Below are 26,647 nucleotides of genomic sequence, written 5' to 3' on the forward strand. Positions count from 1 at the left end.
TACTAATTAATATTTTTTTCTTAATTATTTTATTGAGTAGAATAGTGGGGTTTTGACAGAGGTCAGTCTTGTACTTTTTTTCTTTTTCCATGCCGCTCAGTGACATTTCTAAAACATCTTTTATACCTTAAGTTAGAGTTTCAAGTTCTCACGTGTTGCCTTCTTTCATGGAATAACAGGAGCAACGTGACCATTCCTCATCATCTTCTCTTAGAGGTCGATATGAAAGTGTTAGAATGCTATTTTCTGTTTGCAGGACATTTGTAATGTCCAGTTCTGTGGTGTTTCTCACTGGTGATCTAAAACACTGATGGTCGCTTCTTGGGCAGATTACTTCATAGATGAGATTCCCCTGCATATAGGATGAGGCATTGAAGAACTGCTGTATAGATTAATGAATTAATGTTTGTCATGTTCTTCAACGTGTTGGCAAGGAATGTCGTAGAAAACTGACTAATAAAATGTTTTTATAGTTTATCAAATTACTTCTTTCAGTGTTAGCATAAGAAATTCAAAAAGATAATTTGGCTGCTTCTCTAATGGCAAGGGAGTACTGTGTATGTATATTTGTGCTTGTTTTGCTGTTTTGGACCCAAACATTTATAGTAACTTTGGAGAAACACTGGTTATGATTATTTATAAATTTCACATTGTTGAGTTCTGGAGTAACCCTTTCTGCTGAAAACTTGTAGAACAGCAATATAATTCTAATTTTTCCGCATTTTGATATTTTTCCCTCACTATTTTTTTCAAATACCATAAGATTTAATGGTGGTGGCTGAAGAGTTGTGGTATTGCTTATTGCATAACCAGTCTTTTTATGAGGTTTGCTTTGTTTCCAAGATTTCTGAGAGTTAAGATTCCCCTTTTTTTAAGGAATTGTAGAGTATGGTTCATAGCTACTTTCCAAAATCCACAGCACTGGTTGCAATGCAGCAATAGCAATGAGTGTGTTGGCCATCGAAACAGTAACTCAACAGATGCTTTGTTAATTGTCAAAGTTGTTGACTAAATTTGTGCACAAACTTCCTGTAATAATCTTCATAGGATATTTGATCCTTTATGACTTTTTTCCTGACAGTGTTTATAAAAGGGTATTACTGATGTTACAAAAAAGCGCAAAACCTTTTTGAAATCTAATAATCTAGGGGACAGCTTAGTGGCCTTCTTTCTTTGATTTCATTGTTTAGTGATCTTCAGAAGCAGAGACAATTGCAGTGTCACCTCATCAGCTTTGCTGGCTTTCAAACTCTCCATTCACATTAGTAAAATACTAAATAATTAGCCAGTAGACTATGAATAATCAAATTTTCCAGAATATCTTGTTCCATTTAAGCAGAATTTAAGTCTGTGAATGGCAAATGACTTTTTGCCAGGCAAAAATAATGAGGCTCCAGAATTGTTACTTAACGTTAAATTATTCTTCCCTATCTCCCAAAAAAAGCAGAAATTGCAACTTGGCTCTAGTAAAATGGAACTTGAGTTATAACTGATAGAAGCTGTTTGGTTACATATGTTATCAAGTTCTCACATGGCTTGTTTATGCTGTTCAAGTTGAAAAATGTGGTGAGCTGTGATAGAGAGTCTTAGGATTCAGTAAATCTCACGTAGAATAAACTTTTTGTGTTGTTCTTTTTCTCTCAACCAAAGTAGGGGATTTTAGCATCCTATTCGTTTCATTCCATTTTATGTATGGAACCATATTCTAAATCTTCATTAAACATGTAAGATATAATGAGCTGTTTGGTAAGCGTTCAATGAAGTATATAAAACTCTGGCACAGCCAGGTTAATAACTCAGTTATGAACTGCTTTCATGTAGATTTAATACAGAAAAACTGTAGTTGTATAATTGCATTTCTTCATTTTTTGTTGTTGTTGTTTTTCTCCCTCTGTACGTTTTGTTGTCTTGTACGATGCACTTAATGCATTTTGACCTTAAAATTTATTTTTGGTTATACACTTATATGCCTACATTTAGTCCATACAAAGTTTGCAAGATAGGGTTGGCCCAAAAGAAGGGGAGTTACATATTAAGAGACTGTGATGCACTGAAGCTTTGTTTTTGCAGGATTGAACGCGGTGGTTTTAGTCCAGTGAATAGAAGTTTGTTTGAATTTTTTTGTATTACAGCTGATTCCAAAAAATATCAGTCTGCAGCTATTTTTTTCTTCTGATGTCTTTTATTGCTCACTTCTTCCACCCTCAACCTCTGTTTTCCTTCTGGCACACAGTTTTATATGAAAAGGCAAGCTTGCAGGGAAACAGTTTATACCAATGACTCTTACGCTTCCTCTTTTTTTTTTTCTAGAAATGAGGTAGCAATAACAGAAATTCTTGTCATGTTAAAAAATACAAAAATTTTTTGTATGATGAATTTTGCAGATGGTTAGGAAAAAGAGTAAAGAAAATAACTTATGATATTTTTTTCAGTCTTTGTATTTTCATGTGAATCTATTTAGTGTGCGTATAGCATAATCACATCCCTCAAAATCCTACCATTTTTCATTCTGTCTTGCAGCAACTTTATAGAAAGAAACCAGGATTGGCTGTTACATGTGCAAAGGTACCTCAGAATATGGACAAGAATAGATACAAAGATGTTCTACCTTGTGAGTGTTAAGTATAGACTTCCTGCCTATTTTGCTTTATCCTCTAGATGATAGCTTATAAAACTGTTGTACTGAACTTCTTGATTAAAGATTTCATTATATAACCAAAGTTGTATAATTGTTCATTTTATTTTCTAAAAGGTTATCTATTTTGGTTTGTATTCTGCTGTCTGTGTGTCTGCAATTCCTCAATTTTGACTTAATAGAAGAGAAGCATTGCTAATTTGATTCCCTCTTTTTTTTTCTTTTTTTTTTGTGTGCAGATGATGCCACAAGGATAATATTGCAAGGAGATGAAGATTACATTAATGCAAATTATGTGAATGTAAGTCCTACAGAGACCTGCATTTGCCCACTTTCTATATTACAATAGCAGACTGAATTTAGCTTTTTTAAGGATCAGGGTTTTTCATTTTATATTTTGGGGATTTGTAAATGTAAAAGATGTGAAGATTCATAATGTAAAAGATGAAGTGTCTCTTGTGAAACAAACGGCCATCCTGATACACAGTAGATGCAAGCATGTCGTATATACTGTGATATGTGCAGGGTCTTTAAACAGTAAAAATTGTTTTACCTTTCCCTATACTGCAAATGCTGAGGTTGTCTCCTATAGCTTAAAACTAAGCCTTTTTCCTCTCTACAATCACTTATAGCCTACCAACTATGCTATGAAGGGTCCAGAAGATAAACCAGAGCCCTGATTGCCCTAATCATGTGTGTAGTGTGGGAGACAGGGAGAAGAGGGTAAAATATACATATGTTTGTGTCAGATACTTAAGTTAAACACCTAAATCACAGAATCGACTATTAACTTACTGTGCCTAGTATCAGGCAATAAACAGTTTTTACTAGTGTACCTTTCATATACCTTGCCATTATTCCTTACTAATATTACAGAAAATTTTGAAAGTTTTGCAGTTTCAAGTTTTCAAATACATTTTCACTATTAATCATCTCTTCCTCCTTCAGCATGAAGGACTATGGGATCTATAGTATACACCTAGTTTAAATGAAATATTTAAAGATTTTTCACATAGCTAATTGTGATCTTGATTTTCTTATTACTCAGCTTGCTGCCTTAATCTTCCCTTGAGTCTGTTTGAATGAAATGCTGAATTAAAGAAAATTAGTAGTTGAGTAGTGAGAGCAAACTTTACATAGGATTTTTCTTTCTCTTTATAGATGGAAATTCCTTCTGTGGGCATTGTGAACAGGTACATTGCTACTCAGGGACCTCTTCCACACACATGTGCACACTTCTGGCAAGTAGTCTGGGATCACAAGTTGTCACTGATTATCATGTTAACAACTCTTACTGAACGAGGACGGGTAAGTGTTCAGGTTCTTTGTACGCTGAAGAAATGTACTGTGCCTTTAAACTTTTTTCCCACAGTTATGATTAAATAACCCTAAAATAGGCCAGTTTATTCTGTTGAATCGTTTTTCTGAAGGCCAGGCTTTCTGAATTACTTAGAGGAAGAGATACTCTGCAACTTTGTGTTTTTTTTTTTTAATGCATCTTTGAAAACAAACCAGCAGTCTGATAGACAGAAATCACTGCATGAGTCCATTTTGCTGATCAGCCAGGTACTATGTGCTGTCTTTTTTTGCCCCTGAACACTGGACTCCATGTTGCAATTGTTCTCCTAATGATTCGGCAGACGTCTGGAAGTGTTGAGCAGGTTGACAAAAACTTGCAGTCTGGCTTCAAATAAGAGTCTGCCATTGTAGTACTTACTATTTTTAACATGCTGGTGGTCAGAATTTAGCCTGCTTACTTTTATTTATATCGTAGGTTCTTTCCTAGAATTGCTCTGATAATTCTTTTAATTCTGATTAAATAAATTCTAGCACTCCATTAATTTCAGAATTATACGGTGAAAATTAAAGAAATATCTGGTGTGTTCTGTTGTACTTTGATTTAACGTATCCTTTGTAGTTTTAAAGATGAAGTTTTTAGATGATTAATGTACATAAAGGGATTGCTTTTGAAGTTTTAGAAGCTGAAAACCGAGTAGTTTTTTTAAGAGGTGGAGAAGATGATGACTTTTGCATGACTTCACTGTAGCCTTTATCTGTATTTCCTATGTGATCTATGCTATCAAATTTATCTGGCATCCCAGTCAAAAAACAATGTTTTTGGAAAACAAGATTGCGAGTATTTCAGGCCCTAAACAGCATAATGATTGAGACGTAAGTAGGCACAGTTAAGCACCAATGTAATTCTTCATTGAAATGTATGACAGAAGTGTGAATGCTGAAAAGCAACAGATTTTAACCACGGTCACGTTATGTAGCTATTTATGGAGACAGACATTATTGAACATCATCTGACACAAAAATGCTTCCTTCATCTTTCAACTATATTGCAGTCAAAATAGCTTCCTGCTTTCTTTTCCTTGTATTGAGGAGAAAAACAGGTTACTTCTGATCTGTACTTTGCCCAGTGAGTTGGAACCTTCAAGGCGATTTGTCGCTAACTTCTAACCATCCTGCTGGTACATTTATGCATTATACACCAGAGTTTCGTTTACTTTCAGAGATGTTTTACATTTGCCCAGTTTGTAGGTGAATTTTCAGGGATAGAAAAAGATGTATGTTCTCGCCAGAGTATCCCCATTGCCAAATGCCAAACCTCTTCCCAAGCCTTGGAGGTTTTACATTCTACAATATCTCTCTATTATAGGATAAAAAGCTTTCCCCACCCTCCCAGTAGTGTTCATTTTTTAGAAATGGATGCATTATTTTGACTTAAATTTAAAGGCGAAAGTATTTCAGATAGACTACTACAATAAAAATTTCAGGCATAATGGTTAAAATTTGGATTTCAAGCCATTGAAAATTGAGCCCTAAGAAAGGCAGAATTAAGAAATTTTAACATTTCAAAATTTCCAGCTCCTGCCACTCTGTATTAGTTTAAAAAAGGAGTTATAGACGAAAAATGTTATAGATGGCACAAGCAATGTTGATAAGTTGATAAAGAATCCAAATTAACTAAAACTGAAATACAAACATGTTGGGAATATCAATTTGTTGGGTTTCTTTTGGAGCTAGTAACAATTGTTTTTAAAATGTATAGGCAGTGAAGAGGACAATTATAGCTCAGCTGTTTTGGTCACACACAATTAAATAAAGTTTTAAGTACAGTGTCTGGGGAATTGTGTCAAGATGGTTTTTTATGACTGCCTTGGATTTTCTTATAACTCAGCTGGACTTTTTCTTTAGTACATCTTTTTCATAAGTCCGTTGGACTTGCACTTGGAAACTACTTGGTTTATATTTGTTACATGAAGGCAATTATTTGGAGTGGCTGAAGTGGAAGATGACAATATTTAAATTACTGGGATGAAACGTTGGAACCTTTATGTTGATGAGCAAACTTGGCCTGACTTCAGCGGACAAGGATTTCACTGAACTAGTATCTCACTGGAATACTTTTTCAAGTTCAGTCTATTCTACAATGTTTCAGCCTTTGATTAGATGGGAAATGATGTGGCAAACCTTCTGTCATCAGCGCTGCTCTAAGCTTACCTTTTAAAATGAGGAATAGATATTGGCATTAGGATTGTTTCTACAAAAGTTACACGTACACTGACTAGATATGCCTATCTCTCTGCCTTTAAAAGGTGAACCAGAAAAAGGAAGACTATAATTTCAGCAGTAGAGTGGTAGGGGTCTCAAGATCACGCTCTTACTATCAGCAGCAGAAGACAGGAGAGAAAATGGTGCCTCATGCTTATAGGCGGAATTGATTAATCTCTTTTCTTTTAGAAAAGGTAGAGTATTTCATGGGTGTAATTTTAATATTGGATTCCACTTCAGCTCTCACTTGTGTTCTGGTGTACCTCAAACTGCATATGCAATACATCAGGTGCATTTGTATGCACATATGACTTTGCTTGTCACACCTTGGTAGGCTTAAAGGTTAATCCATTATGGCCTTGCATGAGACCTGAGGCAGAGGGCAAATTACACTTTCCTGCATCAGTAGATATGTTTTTGGGCCTTTGCTTATAACTTTAGCGTTTAGATACAATTAGTCATTTAAGAGAAGATCTTTGTCTTCAGTCTTACATCTGACATAGAAAAGAAATACGCATCTCTTTGACAAATGACACGCACTTGAACTAAAGTTGTTTGTCCATTCTTCCAGTTTCTGAGCTCAGTTTTCCCTAGAAAATTTCATTATATAACCAAGTTACTGCGGATTATTGTGCCTGCAATAACTTTCTATATAGTGTCCTTGCTACTAACGTTTATAAGCTTTATTCTGTGTTTTTAAAAATATTTTTGCCTTAAAACACAAAAATCTTTACGATCAAGTGGAAATTCATTCAGTGAATTCCTGTCAAAAACTGAAGCATAGCTCTTAGTGGCCTGAAAACTAATACCCGAGTTAGGGAAGCAATCTTCAGAAGACAGCTAGGGTCGCTTCATTACCTTCACCACTTGCTTTCAGGGAGAGAAGGGAAACTGTTCTTATGGAAGCAGCCAGACAAGTACCAGGCAGGCTGAACTTCTAGGGAGTGCATCTTAAGGGGTGACAGTGCTGTTGGGTGTTCCTTTTTCCTGCGTGCGCTCGCTCTCTCTCTGCAAAATGAGTTATCTCTTAGGGCCTCCAGAAACGGAGCCCGCCTTGCTCTTTCCCTCAGCCATGAGACTGCAGTGTTGGAATAGGGGGGGACAGGCTGGTTTGCATTATTTTTTGTATTCCAGCATGATCTTGCTTCAGAGTCTTAAGAATAATTTGTGTTTGAAGGGACCTGTGGAGATATCTGGTCCACTCCTCTCAGCTCAAAGCAGGGGCAGCTTTGAAGTTCATGCAGGTTATAAAGCATCATGTCAGTTAAGTTTTGATTATTTCCATGGATAGAGATTCCACAGCCTCAGAGGGTAGCTTGTTTCTGTGCTTGACCATCCTTACTTGAAATAGTTTTTTGCCAATATCTAATCAGAATTTCCCTTTTTGCATTCTTTTTCAGTCACCTCTTTACTTTCATTGTTCACTTTCAAGAAAAGTGTGGCTCTGTCTTCCCTATAACCTGCTGTTAGGTGGCTGAAGATAGTTACAAATTTCCCCCCTACACTTTTCTTAAGATGGAACAAATCCATGCGTTTCTCCTCCTACATTATGCCTTGAGAAGTAATTTTAACGATTGCAGTTCAGTACCAGATAGAAAGCATCTTCATCCAGTTTACCTGATTTTTTATTAAAATGATCAAAACACAAGTTTATAGAGAATTTAGCCTGTTTTGTCATGTTATTTTCCAATTTGGATGCAAACACCTCACCAACAAAACCGAATAGATTTTATACTGCTCCTTGAATTCTCTGAACCTCCCTCCAGGGGAGGCTGTAAACAGAAATGCTTGTATAAAGTCTTGATGTGTGCTTAATTTTCTTTACAGACCAAATGTCATCAGTATTGGCCTGATCCACCAGATGTAATGGAATACGGCAGCTTTCGTGTCCGATGCCACTCTGAAGATTGCACGATTGCTTATGTTGTTAGAGAAATGGTGATTACAAATGTTGAGGTAAATGCCTGTTATCTTTAATTATCCCCAAGTAAGCTAAATGAATACATGTATAGATAGGTAGATATGGACTCTGTGTCTGAGCATGTACATCTCTATGTGTGAATGTATACGTGTGTGTGTATATAATATACGTATTTTTATAAAAAGAATATGTATATATCATATGAGTCAACATAGTATGATTATTTCTTTAGAGCTTCTTCAAAAACATACTTTTTGAAGTTCTGTAATACATTAATACATTATGCTGTACAGGTACTGTAATAAGCTTCATAAAGAAGTCTAGTGCTTTTCTGGAAACAATTTTGCAGTCACTGAGTCTTCACAAGTATTTCAATTTTCAATGAGAGTTTTTTCTAAGTAACTGTGCTCTTTCCAGGATGAAATATGGGTCACTTTGTTAATGGCACATACATGCTAGAACAGCCAGCAAAGAAGTAAATCGTAATAGTGTTGTTTTGAGAGAAGATGCAGAACCTCAACAGCTCCTTTTCATTGTCTTTAGTCAGATTCTAAAAAAGAAAAAAATCCTTATATATCTCAATTGAAATGTGCTCAGTTTATGTAAAGTACTTACATTCCTTAGCTGTTAATACTTTATGCTAATGGAAGGGTTATAAAGCAAAGAGAAAGAAGAATACTTCTTGCATAACAGCTTGTGTTGTGAAATCTGTGTTCAGATCACATCTAAACTTCTCACAACCTGCATCTAGGGAATGAAGTTTGGCTTTTGTTTGTAAGTTGTCCTACATTTCTTAAACATTTCCCTCTTCATCTCTTTTCCAAAATTCTATGGTCACAAGTATTTTCTAAAAAGATGAAGGGTTTGTTGTTATCATAAGAGACGTGTGTAAGAAATCACTGTGTACTGACCAAATGCTAATTTACAGTTCCAATCTTTTGATTGACTTTCTAGTCAATCTTTTAAACTTCTGCATAGTTAACTAAATTTTATTGTTACTAGAATTGCTAGTAGTAAAAAAAGGAAATATCTGTTTTAAAATGTAACATTTCGTTGATGTTCTTACAGCAAGATGACCAATCCTTTAGTCTTGTAAATTTGTGACTGAATCTATCACTTGACAGTGCATCCAGATTTGTTTTAATGTGATTAAGATTTCCTTTGTATTCATAAACGTAAGATGCCAGTACTTCAAGGTCTTTCAGTTAAGATGGTGTACAGTGTTTCAGTTTCTAGCTATGAGAAACCATTCAGTCAGGGAGCAGCATGATTTTTGGTTCTGTTTTTCAGCCAATTAATCTGTAAGTGATAAACTTGGATGTAAGCACAGAAGAAATTAACCTCATTAAAGCAGTACTGCAGAGTATATGTAGACAAACTTTTAGCCCCTGTCACTAAAATTATTTGATTGCCAATTAACTTTGGTTAGCGAAGCTTCTTGTAAATTTCAGTTTACTCTTTTCAAATACTTGTTCTTTTTCTTGGTTAGTATTTATCAAACTGGTAGATAATTTTGCGTAAATTCACTGGTGACTGTATTCAGTATGTGTTTTCACTTCAGGCGTCTGTTTACTAGCGTGTGATAAGTCAAAATCCTAATGAGAACAGGGCAGTCAATTTTATTTTTTTTAATACAAGTTAATTCTTTTTGAGATAAAGAGAATATAGTGTGCTGTTGTAAACATGTTAACAGATGTGAAAATTACAGGGATCTTCAACTGTGTAAGTTGTCTCATGATAACTCTCAGTTGAGAATATCGTTTCTAATGCAAAGGTGTATGCTTGCATAGATTTCATCTAGCTTAGACAAAAGCATGCTAAAGCTAGTCCTAGGTGGATGTGTGTGTGTTGTGGTGAGAGGAAGGTTGTTTTGAGGGTGGGTTTTTTTGGTTTGGGGTTTTTTTTTTCCTTAAAGGCAAGTTTATTTGTACACTTAAATGAAGTGGCTACATTCAAAAGAACACTCAACATTGAGCTGTCCCATACAGTAAAAGTATGACCCTAATAATTGATAGCTCTGTGTGCATTTGGTGTTTCAGACAGAAATAAAAACCTTTGTAGCTTGCTAAAACATAGCAAAAGAACTCTCTGAAACACTGAAGTATCTCCTAGTTTTATATGTCACTTGAGCTGCTTTCTTAAAGCTGACCAAATGTATTCTTTTGGAGGCATTTTGTGTTTGAGTAGACTTTGGAAAGCTTTATATGTACTACCTCTCACAGATATTGTTGTGGTATTCTTTGAAGAATACATAAAAAGTCATCTGAATTCAAACCAAGGTTTTATTATTCCCTGAACTAATGTGAGCATCATTGGACTGATCTTTATGAAGACAAGTAGCTTTTAATAGTAAGATGGATAAAGCTTCCAAACTCACAAGAGATTTGATTTCTGTTGGAAAGGCATATTTGTGAAAGAGTTTCCTGTGAATTAAGTTGCACAGATTTCAAATCTGCCTTTAGGGGAAAATAGTTCAAAAGAGAAGTTTACGAAATGATGCCCTTGGCCTTTTGTTCATATATGTTCAGAAGACTTGAGGAACAAGAAACTTTTTAGGATTTTTCTGACGCAGTTTAACTGGGTGCTTCTTTTCCTGTAACTGAAGGTCAGCAAATGACTGCAAATGTGTGAAATATTTGTAACCTTTCCAGGCTTCATGAAATGAAATAAGGATTAATTTCCTGCCTTTTCTTTTCAAGTCCAAGATTGAAAGCTATCCTGTAGCAAAATGAAAGAAAAGCAAATAAAGCACTAAGTTTGGTTTTTTAGGGGTTTTTTAATTATTATTTATAAAAAAAAGCTTCAGAACAAACAGACCAAAGGAAGGAAATTGTGTAGTGAGAGGGCAAAATTCATCACTCAGTTTGTAAAACAGGATAAATATTTCTTTTTAATCATTGAAAAAATAGCATGGGAAGCCTGAAGCAAACTTTCATTCAGTTTCTTTTAAGATAATGGCCTTGCAACGTATCATTGCCCATTAAATCTAACCAATTTCATCCAGTTATGTTTTGAAAAAACTTTTTTGCTGCTTTCCCTTGTTTAAACAAGCATTTTTCTTAATTTCAGTTAAGTGTGACTAGAACCCATCCATGGAACTTAGCAAGGCTGCGGAGATGATACTTGCTGAAGCATATTACTCACATAACTTTGAAGAACTGTAATTTTGCAAAGTTGTTTTTTTTTTTATTCTGACACATCTTATGTTAGTTGTTGCCACACCTTGTTAGTTGTTTCCAAAGTGCTCTGTCATTCTCCCACCTGATTAGTTTTATTAACTAAACTAAATCATTCAAACAAAAAGGAAAAAAATTAAAGATGTTTAAAAAATAAATGAATTTCGTCCTTTAAAGACAAGTTATACCATTGCTATAATGAATGAGGAGTGAGCACCATGAGAGAGCACTTACACCTTATAAACAACCCAGGTCAAGGCAATTAAGACAATTGCTTGTGTCATAATGTGGACTGTTTAGCATAATTGTGCACACAATGACAATGCAAATAGAGGAATTTGGGGAGATAAGCTTCTTTTTAATTTAAAAGCTATCACTTTCCATGGACATCACAATGATGGAGGGGATGGTTTGAAAACAAAGAAAATAAATTGATGCAGCAATTCAAACAAATTGAAGATTAAGCATAAATTCATTTTGCTAAGGAAGGATATTGCTGTTTGCTGAAGGGAGGAGGTGAAATTGCAAGATGAAGAATGACTGGTATCTTTCTGTTTATGAATGACCAGCATGTAGGCCTTCTAGTGACAGGGTTAAATTGATATTAGATGAAACAAAGGTAGCAATGTAAATGAGTATACTGCCAGCACTTTCTGCTATAAACAGCTGAAAATAGAATCTCTGCAATTTTTACACATCTTAATTGTTTGGACTGAGGTTTTCCATGCCATTTGTCTTACTTGCCAGATACATGTCACACAACAGTTTGTGGGGGGAAATGTTGAGTTTGCTCATGTTAAAGATTCTTAGATTAGTTCACTGAAACTTTTACTTCTGCACATTAAAGACGACCTTGTATTTTCTCTTTCCAAAGAAATCTATATAAATTTGACCATGTTATAAATGTCTTGAACAAACCTGTCTCACTGCAGAGGTATTTTAAAGGCTTCTCTGAAAAGTGCCTGCACTGAACATGTTCTGTTCTGTCAAATGGTAGAAGAAAACAAGTTGGCTTTGTTCTTCAGCTCTTTACTATTCAATAGTAGATTAAAAGCGTTATGGTAAGGGTGCACAGAAGCATAATGAGGTGGGAACAGTGGTCCAAAGAAATGCCAAATGCCACTGCCAAAGTATCTACTCTTCAGAAACTAGGCTTTAACCCTGATCACTGAGTCTCAGCTTTCAAGGTATATTTGTGATGCTTACTAGCAAAGAGCATATCTTTTCCTGCATAGAAAATAATAGGACCATTTTGAGGTTAATGTAGTTCCACATGGTGAAATTTCTTTTCATTTTTTTTTATTGAAGATTATATTATAACCTAGACCAAAAAGGACATCAAATGAAAAGGTGAAATGCAAAATCAAAATCAATTGTTTGGATTTTAAGAAAAGTCAAAATTAAGGTTGACCTTTCAAGCATAAATTTCCTTCTTTCTATATGAATATTATCATTCTAAGCTGTGTGTGTTGTTTTTCTGAAGAACACCTGATTCTTTTACTAACCAGGGAGAGTCATTTTAGGAAAATGAAACGAGGAAGCCTGCCTTTTGATGTAATTATAATAAGCAAGGCTGCAAACTGCAGAAAGATGAAGAATGGATATTTTTGTGGCTGAAGGTCTTGACAATGAGATTGTTTTGCAGGTGTCACAGCAGCCACTTGAAGCATTACCTCTGATAGCCCTATACTTTGTCAGGAGTTACAATCCCAATGGCAGACTTATTAGAAAAGATCATGTGTCTTTACCCTGTGTTTCTGAGCAAAATCTAGGATCCTAGCTTAACCACAATGAAGTTGCTTTTGCAGTAAGATGTCTTGAATTTGCACAGGAGGGGTAGGTACAAGTACATCTTTATTTTTTGGCTGACACCTTTGCTGCAGCAACAGTAACCATTATCAGAAGGACAGTAACAAATACCTTGGGACACGTATGATGCCTTAGACCTCTGTAGCTGCTTGCCAAGTGAATGTGGGTCAACGCCATGAAGCAGCTAAATGTTGGCCAAATGGCTGATGATAAAATAGGCAAATTACATAATCCAGAAGTGTCACTGGAGCCTGTGAGTTGTTTGGACTCATTTTTTTGAATCCACCATATTTAAGCTGATTTGTGGAAATACCAAATACATAAATCAGTCCATGTGAGTGCAAAAAACATTAAATATTTTTGGAACAACAAGGTGTATAATGTCAAGTTAGGCAAAAATAGCAACCGGGCCATGAGCAACTTTTGCTGTCTCACTTTCTGTAAGTTTAGACATATAAACCAGGACTTATAAGCCCAGTAGACTTATAGACTTATAAGCCCAATTTTGTAAAGATAAATTCTACATTTATCAGTCATTAGGATGTTACAATAATGACTGTCATTGAAAACCTCAGTGCAAAAAAAATAAATTTGTGGAAAGGATTTAAACTGACTTGCAGAGAATAATTCTTTGGACAGCAACTTGAGTATAATGAGAAGCTACCTCTTACTTTCCGTGAACAGGTTTATACAAAGAAGCAGGGTCTGGCAGAAATAGTGTGTTTAAAAATAAGTATCGTTAATAGGACATGTACAGTGGCACTAACTGTGGGACAAATAACTATAATTATAGCACTTTTTTAAATGTATGAGTGCTAGATTTTAGTCTTTTAATGCAAGTTGTTTCCATGTGTGGTGGTATTTGGCTGACATTTTCTGAATTTAAAAGCTGACTTTCGTTATAAGTGTAAAGAATTGAAGATTTTATATTTAAAAAAAAAAACACACTAAAAATAGCTTAAAAAATATGGCCTTCATCAGAGAACTGATTTGGCATTTTCTGCATGAGACATAAAAGTATTAGAATTAGAAAAAATAGTTCTAACATATATGAATATAACTACTGTTTACAATAGGTTTAACTTACTATTAAAAAATGAAGTATTTTAAAATACATGTGCATTTTGAAAAGCGAAGTGATATAATGGTCAAGTTTTAGCAATTTGAATCATCTCAGGGGAGCTCAACCAAAAGAATGAAAACTGATTATATCAAAACACAAATAACTAGAAAACTATACTTGAAGCTTGAGGCATACCTGGAATAATTAACAAACGGCTATGTTGGTCTCTAGGGATGAATAGGGCACATAACAGAAAATGAAGATGGTCACACCAAAAGAAGCAGCTCTGAGGACTAACAGCATGCTCTTACAGTGTATTCTTCCTCCAAATAAGTCTTATGTAACATGCTTGTTGTGCTTAATGTCTATGAACTATTTAAAAAAAATGCAACTCGCTATATTTGAGCCTGAATTACTGATAAGTAAAAATTAAGTTAGCTCTTTCCTCTTTTCTGAGCTTGTAAAATGGCTTTTGATGCTACAGATCACTGTCGGTGGTTCTCGGGTGTGCCACTGGCACTTATCCATGATGCATGGCTTGAAGTTCTTGATGCATATGGAAGGTGACTGGATACTCACTCTTGGATAATTTTAGAATGAATCAAGTCTTTGTTTCACCTGAATGCTGTAATTCAAATGTCTCTGATTAAAAAGAATCAGTTGAAACTGTTACATGTAATTGCTGTGTTACCTCCTTTCCCTTTTGAAGAGGTTCTGATTAAGCATGCGCAGATTTGCAAAAGAGGACTTTTTAATGACATTTTCTTGTCATGTTTTTGTATTTTTTCAATCTGTGGCATGTCAGAAAACTTTAAGGTGTAATCATTTGATCAAGTTCAACTACATAAAGGCAGCAAAGCTGAGTAGAAAAAGGCCATGCTTTTTCTCGCACGGATCCCGGTCATGGTGGGGGTCTTTTGATGACCTGGATGATAGATCCCAATGCAATTTGTATTACAGCGAGCTTGGTCTTTAATGTTAGATTACATTGTCCACTTGGGCCTTATGCTAGACCTTTTAATTGTGATTGCTCAGGCTCTGCCTTTAAGAAGCAGAGTATGAGCTGTGTTGGTTATCTTCATGTCCCTGGAGGCAATTGTAAATTTCTACAATTACTTTGACTGGAATAAATGCATTTCCTAAGACTCTGCTTGGTACATAGGCAGTAGTTATTCTGTCTTCTGTATCTTACTAGCCTGCTCCCTGGGAGTGCAACCACTTCTTCCAGTGGAAGAGGAAAGCAAACAAAACAGGTCATATATTTCAGTAGTTGTGCACTTAAGAGAAAAGGAAAAAAACCTCTTAAAGTCACTAGCATCATGAAAACATTCTTGCGTGGACCACTAAGGAGAGGCCAGCTTTTATAGACTAATACAGTGATAAAGGAGATTTTTATTTCAGTAGGGTGTCAAACGTTAAGTCTAATAATGGACTGATAAATGCAGCTAACAGTTTAGCAGTTGCTAAACGTGTGGAAGAAATAAAGGAACATGAAGACTTGTCTCAGTTTGTAAGGAGTGAGATCTTCATTGCATGATGCAGCAGAGCTCAGGAGTATCTTACGTTTTTTCCTTCACACCCTAATCATTGGTTACATTTGTAACATAGCGGTTGAGCCCAATCTGAATGCAAAGATGACTGAGTGATTTCATAATCAAAGTTAACAAAAAGCTAAACTGAAAGAACTTCTGTAAAACCAGTTTTTTAGGTGTAATTCAATGAAAAAAGAGCTCTTCATACAACAAAATCTTTTAACTAATTATATTGCTTCCATACAGAAAAGTATCTTTCTATGGGTCATACAGAAGTGATTCATGTATGTACAATGAACATGTATGTATGAACAATATATACATTGTTTTTTTAACAGAAACCAGATTTAGCAAATGTTGCAGGCAACTTTATAATATAACTGAATCTGTAACTACACACAGACATACATATTTAGAGTAGATTGTGTAGCCCCAAGACCCTGTTATTGTGATATTGTTCTCAATAGTTCTTCTACTGGTTTCAGCTGTTTCTTCCAACCTGTTCTAAGCTGTTGTATAGTACTATTATACATAAGTCTTGTAGCATTTTACCTCAGATCAGTCATTGATGTCAAGGTATAATAGGTCAACAATCAATAAATTCAAAAAATTAAAATCTGTTTAGATCACAGAAGTTAAACTTGATACCTCATTTATTGAGAAAATGTTATATGCCTTTTGCATGCTTTCTAAGAATTACATGTTCATGCTTTACTCTGAATTTTAAAATGGCAAACATTTTCTAAACCATATGCATCTTATAGCATCTGCAGAATATGCTTACTGTGAAAAGTATGACTTGTCTCTAGTAAACATCAATACAGCAGTCATAACACTGAACACTTTTTGAAAACCTTACTGTATTTTAGACAGAACAACAGCACACTGTCACCCATCTCCAGTACGTTGCTTGGCCTGATCATGGTGTTCCTGATGACTCCATGGACTTCTTGGAGTTTGTGACCTGTATGAGGCCAAAGAGAGTAGAGAATGAGCCAGTCCTTGTTCACTGCAGGTACTTGTGTTTTAAAATTCTGATTATGGATTTGCTTCAGCCTTAGAATAAGCATTTGCTTTGAAAAGTTTGTCTGCAAGACAGGAGATTCCTTGGATTAGATGAAAATGTTAAACTGTGCAACACCAGCGTTCACTGTTGAAGACAGAAGCACTGGTGTTGTATCTAAAGGATGAGTTTCTTTTCCCTCTCTTTCTCCTGCAACCTTGTGGTGAAATGGCTTAGTCATGTAATTATCACAGAGCTGATAATCTGCAATGTAAGTTCTTCTCCATTTTTATCCTCTACCACTGTTGTAACCTCATTTTGAATGGTATTGCAAAGTTTTTTTCTGCTGTTCAAGTGCCTGTCAAAAAGCAGTCAGTTAGCTCTTACCTTTTTTAGTCAAAAATACCAAACCAGTACATTTAGATTTGTAAGCAGTTATAATTGTTAAAAATCCATTTACTTTAAGTGAGGTTTTAGTTTTATATAAAAATTCTTTTCTTTTTAATAATTGGCAGGAAATACTACTGAAGTTGCTTTAAGGATAAGCTTTACACTCTGTTCTAGTTTTATTAACGTCTTCCTGTAATTTCTAAGTCTATTTAGTATCCTAGTATTAAGACTGTGATATGAATCTGGTGCACTGCGAAAACCTAATTTTATAGACTATTTTTCTGTTACATTTCACAGCGCCGGAATTGGTCGCACTGGTGTATTGGTCACTATGGAAACAGCCATGTGCTTAATTGAAAGAAACCAACCTGTTTATCCGCTGGATATTGTACGAAAAATGCGAGACCAGCGAGCTATGATGGTGCAAACATCAGTAAGTGATGGAGAGGAAGCCTCATTTTCTGTATATATACTGCACTTGTCCGGTTTTAAAACAGATCCAAAAATTTTTTAAATTGTCTAGTTGTATGAGTCTTCAGTTGCCATTATATTTCATGGTTCCTACATTTAGTATAACATAACGTGGTGGCAAAGGCTGCTTTGCTTGTGAGGTGTGTATTCAACTTTTTTGTAAATATTTTTTACGTTGCTGTTAAAAGATAATTAATTTCTATTCATTGCAAGTAGTTAGAATGCACACAGTCAGACTTGCCCAAATCATCTGTTCATGGTCCTTTGTCTAAATTCTCTGCAAGAAGCTAGAATAATTTTTTGCTTTTCATTCTAGTGCAGAGCCTTATAGGAAGTTATTAAACTGGAGGTAAAATCAAAGGTTTTGTGGCATGATTTGAAGAGAGGAAGTGGCTTTTCAAGAGGCCACTTTAGGAGTAGAAATTCAATAGCAACAATATATGTATTTTTTTAAATTGTGCCACTAGTCCAGTCTGGAAAAACAAAGGGCAAGAATGAAATTCAGGAAAAGTTGGGTAGTATCGATAACTGAAGTATGAAAGTGGAAGGTGATTTTAAGATAGAATTGGTTCAAAGACAGTTTGAGATCATAAGGGCAATTTTGTGTCAGCTTTGGAAATGAACATGTTGACGTTAGAGACCAAGGATGAAGGATGGGAGGCTCTACTTTCCTGAGTAGAGGCTGAATGACAGAATATTAAGCGTGGGTTATCTCAGAGAGCCAAATGCCCTATGACAAATGGAAGTAAAAGGGTTCAGACCCAGAAAGTCAACAGTTAAATTGGGCATTTCTGTCTCTTATCTTCAAAAGAAAATGCCTTGGTTTCCACTTGATCAAGGGAAGGAAGAAGGTAACTTGGAAAAACAAATTCTGTTCATTAACAGGTTAATGACTGCAGGAGCTAGCATTATGGTTGACTAGATGGGGAAAAAGTCTTGCATTATCAAAGGGTATGAAAGTGTCAGGATTATGGTTGCTTGTGTAACATTAGAGTGCTCTGTGAGCAGAGATTGCTCATGCATGCTGCTGGACTCTTGTCGTAACTCTTCACTGCACTAAGAGTGCGCTCTCTGGAAGTGCATCGCGACTGTATGGTTGAGGAGGGAGTTGTCTGAATAGTCCCCTGCCTGTTCCTTGCAAAAATGGAAGCTGAGCTTATGACAAAAGATGTCACGAGATGAGAAACACTAGCTTCAAGGTTAAGGAAGCTGAATGTTGACTTCTGGAGTTGTACCTGTCTACGCCCCTCAGTTGCTAAAATGAACCGAGCAAGTTCAGGCTTAAACTTTCTAGAGGTGGTCATCTTTTTGAGAATCAGACATGAGAACCTGAAGTAAACTTCAGCTTGCCAGAAGGCCGAGTCCCTCCTGTTACAACAGAAATCAGCAGGAATTGTCCTTGCACTCTACAGTTTGATGTAACTGAAGAATATGGGGAATAGTGATAAATACACTGACAATCAGACCCCGAGTGTGGAAAACTGAGTATCTAAAAGAGGATTCTTTACCTTGCTTGCTGTGTTCCACAGTTCACCATCAGCACAATCAGGAGAGGGATGATCTGTAGCAGCAATACTGTGAAACTAAATTCACTTGTTATTCCTGAAGTATGCAGATACTGTTGTGAAAAGCCAATGAGCAGAATTGGCATACTGTACTGTAAATGAGATGCAGAAGCAAGCACTCAACTGTGAGAAAGCAGAATATCAAAGAGCTGCATGTTAACATTTTGGTCTATCCTGGGTGCTCTATCGCATTCCCATGCCTGCATTCCAGCTAGCCCCAATGCTCACGTTTGATATTCAGCTTAGGGCTTCTGGGAGAAGCCATTAGGGATTGTTTAGTTGTAATAGCCTTGCCTGAAGCATGTTCAGCTGCCCTGTGGGGATTGTGTGTGTGCTCTAATTCTAAGATGATACACATAGCCAGATGCATGTTGTGAGTTAATATCAGACAGGGCATACTGCGTAAGTAAGAATGGACTCATCAGAGCTATGAACTGGTCTGTTTAGTTTCTGCTGTTAATCATGTGAAAGCTGTAGTTTCTCAAAGACCTGCAATTTGGTCATCAGGAACAGCAAAACAAAAGCTTCGACCATAATAATAAAGCTACAACAAAATTTGTGTAACTGTATGGCCTTTCACTTAAAAAAAAAAATAAAAAAAGAAAAACTAACCATTATGTTCCATTAAAGAGAAATTAGAGATACTAAACAATACAGAAAGCAGTGCTTTAGGACATACATAATAGAACTAGTTATCAGCTGACTGAGCAGTAAGAATACATGCAACAGATAAGAGCAAAGAAAACAAATAATCAGAGTCTGAGTCAGAGGAAGCAATGCTGAAGTGCTCATTCTTATTTGTTCAGTAACTTGATCACACAAAGGAGTTAACAGAAGTATTGAACAGAGAGCTAAATATCACACATGGCTTGTTCAGGCAGTAGAAATATGCAAATGACAATAACAATGAAGAGAAAAGTCAAGGTAATTAAGAAATAAAGACAAAAGAACAGAGTGATATTGAAGGTGGGAGTAATTGACTGAAGGGTTGAAAGAAAAGGCAGGAAAATTGAGATGCAGAAAATTAATTTCCATCCCCCAGTTTTCCTTAAGTTTTTCTGTACTTAAAAGAAAATGTATTGCAGGTTATGGACAAGAATAATGTTCCTAACTACTGATATTTAAATGCAATCTAAGGTCTTTCACAGTCCAAATGTTATCTTTTAGCTCTGTCCTTTGGGAGATATTGGGGGAATGTTTCCAGATGCTCCTGGAGAGTTGATGAGAGCTGACATACAAGGGCAGCTGGGACAACATTTCAAAGGTGTAAAAAAGGATGTAGAAAATGTGAAGCTGCGCTTCTCTGAATGTATGACATGGAGCTTTGGAGAAAGCTTTGTTCATTTTGGGGCTTTGACAATAGTGAAAAGTACTTTCAGAGGAGAGGTATGCTTTGATTTTTGTAAGTTCCTTTAAATTTCCATCATCTTGTGTTCTTGGGATTATGTTAGTCATAAAAATTTATTCAGGCTACGTGGATTTTTAGTTCTGCACTAGTCCTATTGCTAGGACTGTTTCCTTGTATCACTTTTCAGACAGAGGCTCACAGGCTAATTGTTTTTAACAAATAGGTGCATCACAAGATCATGGAAGACATACTCTTCGTAATAGCATAATTCAGAAAAGAAACACTAATTTGTGAAAACTTTAAGAACTAAATGAGCTCGAAATGTTGTGTGACAGAAAAATTAATGTGACTGCTACTCTTCAAAAATATTCATTCCAAAGGTTTTGATCCCATTCTGTTACAAAAGGAAATGTGTGGTCTGAGCACTAATTGAAAATAAAGCAACTCGCATCTTCTGCAATAGTGTAGGTAGTTTAAAGCAAAAAAAATTTCTAGCAAGGCAGTTGGAGCTATATATTCTATATGGTAACTTTAAATGAGTTTTTGGTCATGAAACTTAAATGTGTCCTGTAACATGTAAATGCAGGATTGGCAAGGTTAGAGTACTTGTAATAATCAGATAACAGTACCAAAAAAAAAAAAGAGATGTATAAAGAACATAAATAACTAGTTGAACTTAAAGTCAGAAGAATCATATAAATTTGCATAGTTTTTACAAATACATCCTATTCCCTGAGATTTAAGCATGTGTTCTTTTAAATTTGGGGATTGTGTTTTCCTTGGTGTGAGATTTTTAATGCTTGTCCTTCAAAGAAGAGTAAATGTTACCTTTGTTTACTGTGAACACAGCCAGGAGAGTTGGATTTTTTCCTTCCATCTTTGTATCTCCTCTCCTGTCATTGTCCAGGAGAAAAGGAAGCAGTGGGACTGTTAGTCCTCTTAAATACTACTGTATAATCAGGAGTTTAACTAATCATCCATAAATGTTTTTGTTTTTTCTTTCTTATACAGAGTCAATACAAATTTGTTTGTGAAGCTATTCTTCGTGTTTACAAAGAAGGATTGGTTCGACCACTGGATTCCAGTTAGCACAGCAGTGAAGGATGAATTATTTTTTCCCCTAAAAAGACTGCTCTTTAAGTAAAGCAAGGGCTTGTTTCTGAAAGCAACTAGAATGGACTAGAAGCCCATGAAAAGACAGATGAGCACATTTGAACTGTGGCACTTTAAATTTCTCAAGAAGATTGCTAAATCATGTACAGTATAATGAAGTCATGTAGATAAATATATGAGAGCAATTGTGTGTAATATGCTTTATTAACATAGACACCATAAACAATCATGGAAACCTTAATACATATCTTTTACTGCCTTAAAACACCCTTCACTTTGGAAGTTACAAAGGTCCTTGTGTTTCTTTTGAAAATGCAAAAAGAAAACTAATAGTATTGAAATGATTCAGCTTAAGAAGGTATTTAATATCTGTATTGTATGAAGTTCATTGAAGGTGAATATTTGTAACTTTCTTACTGGGACGCTAAATATTCATGGAAATGTAACCTTGACTTCTAAAAGGCTGACAAAGAGCTTTAAAGGCTAATGCATAACCTACTGTACATTAAAAGCTGGAGAAATTAAGTATTCGGTTACCATAAATCTATTAGTAAGTAAGCCAGCTGTTATAATATGCTTCTTAGAAATCACATCTACTGTATGTGATGTGCAAAATAATGCTGCATTTAAGGATTTATGCAGATGGTACAGTCTACATCTTCTGTTGATCAATTTTAATTGCAACTTGCCCTTTTAACAGTGACCTGCTTCTTACAGTTTTGGTTATTGTACTCCTTTTCTTCTGTTTCTGCTGTCCATCTCCTTTATACTTGTTTTTCACTGCTGTTTCTACATGTGGACTGAAAACATTTTAACTTAAAATGAGGTTTAATTCTTTCACCTTTGTTTCCATGTGTATTTATGAGTTCTCAAATGTAAATGTGGATTAATGTTGCACACAGGTACTAGACTTTTGACTTACTGTATATGCAAAGTAGTCTAATCCAATACTGGAAGAAAAATTACTACTGAACCCATCAAATACATTGCTGCTAATTCAAGGTATGAAGCTTACTAGGGCACAGGTGTTGCTAGTGTTCAGATGGTGATAAAATGTTGACTTGCTGACCTTCAGCAAAAACTGCTCTTATCCAGTGAAACACAACTCCCTTTTGCAAGAGTTCTGCGGATTTGCTGTGTTTCTTGCTTTATGGAAATGCAGCTAAATTCACATGAAGATTTACATGGAAAGAGAGAATGATTTTGTACATTGATGAATAATTCACCCTATGGTACACTGGTCTCCATTTCATTTCAAATGGGAGAATTGGACTTTCTGAACAGTATAACCACATTTGTATGATGTTAATTTATTTTGTGTTTGCTTTTTGATTACCCTGAGATAGTTCTTCATTTTTGAATAGTGTTTAAAGAAAAATATTCTAAGGGATTGTTTAAAACTCTGTTATTTAAAAGATTAGTCCTAAATAAGGAAAAATTTTTATGGGGCATATTAGCCAGATGTTTATATGTGTATAAAAGAGAAAATTAGATCATTTTCTTTTTAGATATATATATATACACACACATATTCAGATATATTTTAGAATTACGGTTTGTATTATGGATATTATCATTTATATCTGGAGTTTCATTATAGAAACTGCCACAGCTGTACAATATGCATCTCTCATGTTACCAGAAGGTTGTGTTTTTTTCCCCAGGAGGTAGCTGAAAAGTGAATATAGGATGTGCTAAATTGCTGACTCTTGTCTTCTGTAGGCTTGGTCCTTCAAGATTATATTATTAGTTTTAGGTAAAGAAGATACCTGGTTACTATTCATTATCAAAAGAGTTTTAATTGGAACACCCAGGGTAATTGGCAACATGGAAAGCTTCTTGGCTTTGTTAGGTTGAAGGGTGAATAGGTTTCTGCTCATTCTTGTATACTGCATTCCAGATTTCACTTTCGCTGAAGTTTTTGTAATGTTTTGGATCATTATCCTCTTGCTTGATTGGGCACAGATGGAAGGCAAGAGACCGTAACTCTGGTTCACTCTTAACTTGCTAAACTGCATTAGGTCACTTAATCTGTCTGTGACTCCAAATGTAAAATGATACTGGACATGCACATGTTGCTTGGGAAGATTTTTTGAAAAATGCCTGTGGAAAAGTGTTGTACAAGTGCAGACTGCCTGCTGTTGTTAGAGAGAATATTGAGCAGTGAGAAAACCTGGTAGCTCTTTCCCACGTGAGGAGTAGTGGCACTAAAGGATGTGTGCCTGCTGGGTGGGTGGTTAAGACAAGCTCCCTTTTCTTATGATGCGTGTGCCTTTCTGTAAAACATCTGTTTTAAGTTTTGTTGTGCCCAGATCTCAAAGTCATCCCTTGCAGTTGGCGTGATTTGCAATTAATAGTTTGGCAAGAAGTGAAAAAGGCAAGGAGGAAAAAACCAAGAAAATAAATAGTAAGAAAAATATTTAGAGCATCTCTTTGTGACATCTGTTTCTTTCAGGGAAGTACTTGATTAAGCTTACAGTTTATTTGTGTTCAAGGTTATTGATATATTCCTATCCCTATTTATGTTTCTTCATGTTGAATATGTATTTACCAAAACACTGTAAATTTATTCCGTATATAACTCCAGTCGGAAGATACATGGTATAGGCTTGACTTACATTAGTGTGTGTGTGTTTAAATGATGATGGTCATATTGTGACAACAAATGCTGCTCTTGGTCTGGTAAACTTAGACGGTTTCGGTAATGCCATTCGTGAACTCTTATTTGGATTTTAATAACTTGTTTGAAATTGCTGGCCACTGAGACTACTCAAAGATATAATGTAATAATCTCTGTAATATTTGATTTTTTTTTTAAACCATCGAGCAAATATTAACTACGCAAGTATCTTGTACATTGTGTCCATCTTTATTTCAGTCTTGCTGGGTTTTGCACATGTACCTGTAGGGTCTATAGGGGAGAATGAAGGGGTTTTTGTCTTCTCTCTGTAGTGTGTGATGACTTTGCACTGAATAACGTATGCCTTAGATCTGATCTCGCAGTGAAAGCATAATTATGAAAACATCTTCTTAATGCTGGCTTTTGTTTCCACAAGAATTAGGAAATTAAAAAGACAGAGTTGATTTTATTTTTTTTTTTTTTTGGTAGGAGTTAAAACTCCTAACACAAAATTTTTAACTGTCAAGCAATTGACAAATAGCAGAAAATGCTGTGAAGTCAAGATTCTGTATAACCTTCATAAACAGTTTAACCTTGATTTTGCCTGTGCTTGTGTGACCATGACAATAAGTATTCAAAATTTCTAGCATGGCAGTGGATGAAGAGGGAGTAATAAGTATTCGAGGTTTTCATCACTGTGAAATACAGTAACATTTATTCTTTAGAATTAAATAAATTTTAACTAAGTGGCTTTATATTTGATATGGAAGTAACTAAAATGCCTATGCAGAGTCTCTTCAGAACTATCACAGGGGAACACTTCTGAGACGGAGGTGGGAGGGAGAGATCTTACCATGTATTGAAAATAAGAAAAATGATGCCGTAAACCAGGAATGCCTTTTGTGTAGCAGGATGTATGAAATATGAATCATTAAAATACAACCAAACCTTGAACAGTGGTGGTGTTTTGCAAAAAAAGAAAGAGAAAAAAAAAAAGAAAAAATATCATTTTGTAATCCAGGATTTTGCTCTCAATAATCCTGTCTTTTAGGTGTTGGTACTAAATTATATGCGATCAAAATGTACCTAAGGATTCAGCAATAGCTCTTCATATACACTCATTTTTTTAACGGTTGGTTCTCTTTTTTCCCCTCCTTTTTTCTACTATGCAATACTTGGTTAAAAATAAATATATATGTTCCAAAAGAACTGTAGTTCTGAAATATCTAAGGAACTATGCATTTGCTTTTTTACAAGCAAAATATGATCCTGTTTTACAACAAAAGTTCTTCCCTGTAGATAGTTGTTCTTATGTGTCAGACTAAATGCATAAATGGTCCACTGATTGAAAATGTTGAAAATAGACACACATGGTTCATATTCAATCGATTAAAATTTAAACATAGTTATTTCACTGATAATGGCTTTATTATCCTGCAACGTAGCATTTAAGTGCAAGTTTATTTTACTCCTTCATATAAAGCCTTTCCAAAAAGAACGTGCGCTGGGAAATGTTTGTATTTCGATTGGTAACCTGCAATTAGTCTACTTGGTTAAAAGCATTTATTAACTGAAACTATATAGAAGGTAAAGTTGTGTCATGAAATACTTTGTTCAAAGGCAGTTGAAAGCCAAGTGAATGATGAATTCTTTATATAAAACATAATGTTTTGATTAAATGGATTCTCTTGCATTTAAGTTCTGACACTGATAGTGTTAAGCCATCTCAGATGACTGTCTGTTTTAACAATAGTATTATATTAACAGTTTAAATATAGCAATCTAATGCAATATGATTTAGTTTTAGTGTACTTTAACATATTTAATGTTCCAGTTCAGTAGCTGTACAAACTTCAAACAATAGTATCCACAATCACTAAAACTTGTCATTTTTAAAAAAAAACAAAAAAAAAAACCAACAAAAAAGTAAGTTTCTCTGCATGAAAAGGAAGGAGTAGAACATGATATTGATAGACTTAACCATTTTTCAGCTCAGACTAACCCTGTGACAGTAGTGGTCTCATTTGACCACTGATACAAAGAGCAGTTGTTGAGGACCAAGAATGTAATGGAAAAAGCAAATTGTGTGGACTTTTGACACTGTTTGTTTAGTTTTGGCTGTAGTTAAAAGACCATTAACTATTGGGTTTTTGTTCTGTTTTTTTTTAAAAGACGAATTCATCTCAAGAGGTGGCTGTGGGAATGGGGACTAGAATGTGCCTTTATTGACTCTCCTAATTTTGTTGCAGGCTACTTGGATAAGAGTCTTAGATTGTGTGGTTTTTAGAGCTTAGCTGCAGGTTTTGAATCTTTAATGAAATTCTTATTTTAAATATTAAAGCATTGATTTTAATAGAAATTAATGAAACACTTCAGTTTACTATTAGTTGCTGAACTTCTGTTTTTTTGGCTTTCATGATGTCGTTTCTTGAGTTGTCAT

General features: G+C 35.2%; 1 protein-coding gene across 2 annotated transcripts in view; it reads left to right on the plus strand.

Annotated features, from left to right (window-relative positions):
- Nucleotides 1-21,582, plus strand: part of PTPN3 (protein tyrosine phosphatase non-receptor type 3) — a 101,756-nt gene extending 80,174 nt beyond the window's left edge. For both annotated transcript variants that reach the window (XM_075142347.1, XM_075142348.1), the window contains 7 exons: nt 2,521-2,611; nt 2,875-2,936; nt 3,797-3,943; nt 8,024-8,152; nt 16,567-16,712; nt 17,388-17,523; nt 21,486-21,582. In XM_075142347.1, coding sequence (XP_074998448.1) covers nt 2,521-2,611; nt 2,875-2,936; nt 3,797-3,943; nt 8,024-8,152; nt 16,567-16,712; nt 17,388-17,523; nt 21,486-21,563 — 789 coding nt within the window. In that variant the 3' untranslated portion in view covers nt 21,564-21,582. The remainder of the gene's footprint in view (nt 1-2,520; nt 2,612-2,874; nt 2,937-3,796; nt 3,944-8,023; nt 8,153-16,566; nt 16,713-17,387; nt 17,524-21,485) is intronic.
- The last annotated feature ends 5,065 nt before the right edge of the window (nt 21,583-26,647 follow it).

The sequence above is a fragment of the Calonectris borealis genome, chromosome 2 (genome assembly GCF_964195595.1).
Source record: "Calonectris borealis chromosome 2, bCalBor7.hap1.2, whole genome shotgun sequence".
Classification (NCBI taxonomy): Eukaryota; Metazoa; Chordata; class Aves; order Procellariiformes; family Procellariidae; genus Calonectris; species Calonectris borealis.